Raw genomic sequence first — 6,876 nt, forward strand, 5'->3', positions numbered from 1 at the left:
GCAGGTATCTGGTTTGTTTGGGTTCTATAATCGAAACACTGTTTCAACTCCAGCTCTGAGATCCCGGCTGGCTGAAAGCAGGTTTCTGGGGTTTTGTTTAGCTTCTATATTTGTAACAGTGTTTCAAACTGCAAGCTCAGAGGCCGGCAGCGTCAGGTGGGGTACGTTGGAGTCCTCCGTCACTGAAGCAAGCAAGCCTCCTGTTAGCGTCAAGCTGCCTGGCTCCCGGCCGCCATCTTGGCTGGCAGTTAATTTGCATATCACCCTGATTAGCCAATGGGAAGGGTAGCGGAGGTACGGCTGATTAATTACCATGTCTTTTATTAGATAGGATGTTTTCACTTTTTATTTCGGATTTCTTAAACATTTTATTTCTCTGCACTCCTGTCCCCAACCCCACCCTTGACATTTTAATTTCCTGAAAATCCCTTGGTTGTACTTCCTCTCTCTCCCTTACTATTTGTTACATTAGGGGCTCTGAACATGGACTTTAAATTACGCAGCCATCAGCAGAGGAGACATTTTTTAAGTGTAGGGTCTTTTTCTTAATATTACATGGGAATGGTTGGGATTTTGTCTTAGTGAAAGAAGCTCTAATAAGTTTGACTGCAACCCAGTAATGCTTTCAATCAGCAAAACTAATTTAGACAGTCTAGCTGAATTAGCCACTAAAAATGATAAATTTGCTAATGATAAACTGTCTTCCGTTTAGGGGCTTTCGAGGACACTTCATTTGCTTCTCTCTCTAATCTTGTCAATGAGAACACTCTGCGGGCAATAAGAGAAATGGGCTTTACAAACATGACCGAAATCCAGCATAAAAGTGTCAGACCACTCCTGGAGGGCAGGTATGATTAACATGGACGCTTGGCCATTAGTATCTGTTCGTAGTGCTAGTTGTTTGCCCAGGAAAGTTTATGCCCAGGAACTACCAGTGTGTTCTTTGATGTGTATTGTGTTGGTTTACATATCCAGCCTGCATTAAAGGCTTTAAATTACATCCTGGTGTTGGAAGAAAAGTGTTCACTTCTGTTTCCTGGCACGATTCTTACTTCTGAGATAGGTGTTTTACTCAGATGGTTGAATTCAGTGATAGAGAAAGGAGGAACTTGTCTTTCTCAATCCTGTTCTAGCCTTGGAGCCTAAAACACCTGTGATTGTGCGTGCTGGCTGCTCAGTAAGTACTTGGTGAATGAATATACTGAGTGTCTCTCCTCCTTTCCCTTTTTAACATTTAGGGATCTTCTGGCAGCTGCAAAAACTGGCAGTGGCAAAACCCTGGCCTTTCTCATCCCTGCAGTTGAACTCATTGTTAAGTTAAAGTTCATGCCCAGGAATGGTAAGCCTTTGATCTGGTTGTTTCTTCCATTGTCTCGCTAGAAGTTCATTTCGGCTTTTATGAACTCGTGGTGATAATTAGTTTGACTTTTTCCATATTCATTTTTTTGCCTTTTAGGAACAGGAGTTCTTATTCTCTCCCCTACTAGGGAACTGGCCATGCAGACTTTCGGTGTTCTTAAAGAGCTGATGACACACCACGTTCACACATACGGGTTGATAATGGGCGGCAGCAACAGGTCTGCTGAGGCACAGAAGCTTGCTAATGGGATCAACATCATTGTGGCCACACCAGGCCGTCTCCTGGACCATATGCAGGTGAGAGAACACTTGTGTAGTACTGTCCCATGTCTTGTGTCAGACAAACTTTACAACTAACAGTGTTTCTTTGTCTTGTTAGAATACTCCAGGGTTTATGTATAAAAACCTGCAGTGTCTGGTTATTGATGAGGCTGATCGTATCTTGGATGTTGGGTTTGAAGAGGAGTTAAAGCAAATTATTAAACTTCTGCCAAGTAAGTGGGTAGTATCTGTATGTAGTTTGCAAAGTGGTTGTTAGAAGCAGTGAGAGTTGTTTCTATATCAAAACTATTAATACCAGAATTGTAACACGTTGCGGACAGATCACGAGAATTTTCGCTTCATATTACACAGTGTTTTACGAAGTATCATACTTTAAAAAGATATTGGTTTATAAGAACATGTAATAAATAACTTCAAAATGCAATGGGTATTTAATTTGAAAGCGTGCCTTTAACATTCATGTAAAACGTTTTTTGTACTCGTTCAATAGAAACTTATCTGGCTACTGGGTAAAGCTAGCAATAAATTTACTGGTCCCACCTTGGCTGGTTTGGCTCGGTGGTTAGAGTGTCAGCCTGCGGACCTGGGGGTCCTGGGTTCGATTCCAGTCAAGGGTACATGCCCAGGTTGCAGGCTCGATCCCCAGTGGGGGGCACCAGGAGGCAGCTGATGAGTGATTCTCTCCCATCATTGATGTTTCTATCTCTCCCTCTCGCTTCCTCTCTGAAATCAAAAATATATTTAAAAAAAAAGAAACTACTGGTCCACAATGTATTAATATAGCCAAGTGAAGTCGCTATGCCAATTAACCTTAGAGGCAGTTTGCAATATAAACATCAAACGTATTAGTAACTTAATACAGTGGTTTTGCCAAGTTAGAGGTTTAATGCAAGTTAAACAGCCCAAACATATGTCTCATTCCCACCCACCCCCACCACCCCTCTTACCTCCATCTGGCACCTCCCAGGTAGCCGTAGACTTGCTTTCTGTGTGATGTTTGAGTTGTACATAGCTTGGTTATAGTACTTGTAACATTATAAACTGCTTACATCTGTAATAAGGCCATGATTCCATTCATTATACGATTTGTTTTTTAATGTTTTACTGGGATGTAATTGACATGACCTATACATATTTTAAATACTCAGTTTGCTAAATGTTCACATTCCACCCATTAAACCATTGTCACATCAATATAGTAAACATCTCCATAACCCTCTAAAGTGCGTTCATGCACCTTTGTACTCCCTCTCAGCCTCTGTAGGAGCAACCCTCGCCTACTACCAACTACCAACAGCCGCTCACACACATCTCCCAGGCAACTATTGATCTGCCTTTTGTCACTGTAGATGTGTCTGTATTTTCTAGAGATTTATGAAGTTGCTACAAGCATTCATCTACAACTTTTTTATGGGCACATATTTTCTTTCCCTTGGGTAACTACTGAGGAGTGGAGTGACTAGTTATTTAACTTGTACCATTTTACATATCCTTCAGCAGCGTACAGAAGTTCCAGTTCTACCTATTAAGTCTTAGGATGAACTTCAAACAGTTCTTTTCAAAATTGTTCTGGCTGTTCTCCTTTGCATTTCTGTATAAATGTTAGAAGCAGTTCGTCAGTTTCTACTCCCTAAAAATACCTGGTTGGTTGGGATTTTATTGAATACTAGAGGCCCAGTGCACAAAATTCGTGCATGGGTAGGGTCCCTAGCAGCTGCCAGCCAGGGCCTCTCTTCCTCTGGCCGCCTGCCGCCCCTGCCATGTTCCGCGCCGCCCCCAGTGGTCAGTGTACATCTAACTCCTGTTTGGTCAAACTCCCGCCTATGGGGACAGTTTGCATATTAGCCTTTTATTACATAGGATAGAGCATTGGTGAAAAAGGCAATATTGAGTCAGTTCAACCTATGAATAAGATATATCTCCATTTATTAGCTCCTTAATTTCTAAGTACTTCATTAAAATTTCTATTTCAAATTGTTTATTGTATGTACATATACGGTTGATTTTTGTATATCCATTTTATGTCTGGCAAGTAATTATTTCTATGTTCGTCTGGATTGTTCAGCATGAACCTTCAGATGAAACTAGCCTGGATTTCCCGCATGGGCAGACATGTCAGCTACAAATAAAAAAAGTAAATTCTTCACTTAATGTTTTTCTTGCCTGATTGCACTGGCGAGAACCTCAGAATAGAAGTAGTGAGACGAGATCTTTGTCTTGTTCCTGAGGTTAGTGGGAAAGCATTCAGTCTCCCGCCATGAAGTATGTTAGCTGTAGGTTTTTGTAAATGCCCCTTATCAGATTGAGGAGGACCCCTTTTGTTCCTCGTTTGCTTAGATTTTTTAAAATCAGAAATAGATGGTAAATTTTGTCAAAAGCTTTTTCTGTATCTGTTGAAATGATCAGATTTTTTCCTTTACTCTGTTAATATGGTATATTGTATTGGTTAATTTCCCAATGTTAAAGCAACCAGCTCTGCATTCACGGAATAAACCCTACTTAGCCATGCCTTGTCCTTTTTCATATATTGCTGGATTCACTTGACTAAAGTTTTGTTTAGAAATTTTGCATTTCTGCTCATGAGTCGTTGGGTTTGGATGTTGGGGTAATGGCTGGCTTCAAGGAATAAGCTGGGAAGTAAATTCCCAGTGTCCTGGAGAGTGAGTGAAGAATCAGTAATATTTCTTCCATAAAAGTCTGCTAGAACTCACCACTGGAGACGTTAGGGCTGTAGTTTTCTTTACATGAAGATTTTAAGTACAATTTTTTTAATAGGTACAGGCTAGTTAAGTTTTCTATTTCTTCTTGAATGAGCTTTAGCAGTTTGTCTTTCAATCAAGGAAATTGTCCATTTCATCTAAGTTGTCAAATTTATGAACATAAAGTTGTTTGTGATATTCCCTCAATCTCTGTAGTGTTACCACATCCCCCATTCCTGACAGTCCTACTTAGGAGCATTTGTAGTTGTGAAGCAGTTCTACGGATTCCCTGAAAGGTTCGGATTATTCTTACGTGTATGTGTTTCAGCACGCAGGCAGACCATGCTCTTTTCTGCCACCCAAACTCGAAGAGTTGAGGACCTGGCGAGGATTTCTCTGAAAAAGGAGCCATTGTATGTTGGTGTCGATGATGATAAAACTAATGCAACAGTGGATGGTCTTGAGCAGGTATTATTGTCAATACCTTACATGTTAATGAATGTGGGTACGTGTGTTTCCTTGTAATTGTTTGGAGTATCCTCCAGAAAGCTGTGGGTTATTGAATTTTTAATTCAAATATAGTGAACTTGGGTATTGGATCGCTGGCTCTTCTAGCATAACGTAACCTGAACTCTGAATAATTTAATTAGCTCTCTTTACTATCTCTTAATCCCACTTACCACTTAGGAAGCGTCATTAACCACTATTTAAAAATGTTGTTTAGGGATCTTGCTCTGAGTTAGAAGGTGGAAAGACTGGTTTCAGGCACATAGCTGTGGAAAATTGGAAATGAGGTGACAGAGATCCAAACTAGGTTGATTAAAAATAGGACTTGAAGCCCTAGCCAGTTTGGCTCAGTGGATAGAGCGTCAGGCTATGGACTAAATGGTCCCAGATTCAATTCTGGTCAAGGGCACATGTCCAGTTTGTGGGCTCGATCCCCAGTACAGGGCGTGCAGGAGGCAGCCGATCAATGATTCTCGTCATTGATGTTTCTCTCTCCCTCTCCCTCTAGGAAATCAATAAAAAAATACTTTAAAAAATTGGACTTGAAGATCGAGTCTTTGGTGAATAAAATATTTTCTGTAACAGTTCAGCTTAGAAACCTTTCATTGGTGTTTTGTTTTTTAAATATATTCACCCATCTTTGTGCTCTTGTTTTGGACTATCTATGTAAGCTGTGATTATTTGAGATGTTGCTATTAAAGAGTTTTCAAAAATGAATCATTGATATATCTTGAGAGTTCCAGTTAGTTGAGATATTAATATATTATGGTTGCAAGAACTGTTGATAACCAGTAATCTCAGAAATAATGAAAAGAATTCAGTGTCCAATGGTTACAGCTTGTTAAAGGAATCTAAAGAGCTTAAATTTGTCTTATTGTAGGGATGCTGTGTTATGATGGCAGGAATTTTACTGTAGGGAAAGCACAACAGTGTGGGGGCAGTGTCTTCATCATATTGGCTCATGCAGCTGCAAATGTCCGCTTGGTTATTTTGTGTCTGTTCATTTGAACTACTTCTAGGGATATGTTGTTTGTCCTTCCGAGAAAAGATTCCTCCTGCTCTTCACATTCCTTAAGAAGAACCGGAAGAAGAAACTCATGGTCTTCTTCTCATCTTGTATGTCCGTGAAATACCACTATGAGTTGCTGAACTACATTGATTTGCCTGTCTTGGCCATTCATGTGAGTGATGGTGAGAAATTCATTAAAAATCAGGTTGTGCTGCCCTAGCCAGTTTGGCTCAGAGCATCAGCCTGGGGACCGAAGGGTCCCAGGTTCAATTCCAGTCAAGAGCACGTACCTCGGTTGCAGGCTCCTCCCCAGCCAGGCCTTAGTCGGGGTTAGTGCAGGAGACAACCAATCGATGTGTTTCTCTCACATCAATGTTTCTCTCTGTCTTTCCCTCTGTCTTCCACTCTAAAAATCAGTGGGAAAATATCCTTGGTTGAGGATTAACAACAACAACCAAAAAAAACCAGGTTGTGCTTATCAAGGTGTATAAACTGTGGGGTTTGAGGTCTGACTCCCCAGGTCAGTCAACATTGGTGAGTGGTCCTCTGTGGAGGGGGATTTGCTGGGTTTTGAGGAATGAGAACCACAAGGAATAAGAGACACCATCTACTTGGAAAACAGGACACAGGCCAGGGAGTGAACTTGAAGTAAAGCAGGTTCACAGCTCCACAGTTTGGGGTTCTACATCTGGACCTCCCAACAGCTTCATGTTTCCAGCTCTAACGGATGTTTTTATTTGATTCTAGGGAAGGCAGAAGCAAAATAAGCGTACAACCACATTCTTCCAGTTCTGCAACGCGGATACGGGGATATTGTTGTGCACGGACGTGGCAGCTAGAGGGCTGGACATTCCCGAAGTCGACTGGATTGTTCAGTATGACCCTCCAGATGACCCCAAGGTAAGTGGCATCCTCGGGTGTCTCAGGGTAGCAGTACATTGAAGAGCGCACTTGTTCTCCTGGTTCCCTGAGAAATACTGCATTTCAGAGTCAGAGGTCTATTCCTTAGTTATGCAAGTC

General features: G+C 41.2%; 1 protein-coding gene across 1 annotated transcript in view; it reads left to right on the forward strand.

Moving 5' to 3' along the window:
* Positions 1-6,876, forward strand: part of LOC102247271 (ATP-dependent RNA helicase DDX18) — a 46,155-nt gene that overhangs the window by 37,861 nt on the left and 1,418 nt on the right. The window contains exons 3-9 of the mRNA XM_014543049.1: positions 713-848; positions 1,239-1,339; positions 1,457-1,656; positions 1,739-1,853; positions 4,669-4,808; positions 5,867-6,028; positions 6,604-6,756. Coding sequence (XP_014398535.1) covers positions 713-848; positions 1,239-1,339; positions 1,457-1,656; positions 1,739-1,853; positions 4,669-4,808; positions 5,867-6,028; positions 6,604-6,756 — 1,007 coding nt within the window. The remainder of the gene's footprint in view (positions 1-712; positions 849-1,238; positions 1,340-1,456; positions 1,657-1,738; positions 1,854-4,668; positions 4,809-5,866; positions 6,029-6,603; positions 6,757-6,876) is intronic.

This window comes from Myotis brandtii, unplaced genomic scaffold (assembly GCF_000412655.1).
Source record: "Myotis brandtii unplaced genomic scaffold, ASM41265v1 scaffold318, whole genome shotgun sequence".
NCBI lineage: Eukaryota > Metazoa > Chordata > Mammalia > Chiroptera > Vespertilionidae > Myotis > Myotis brandtii.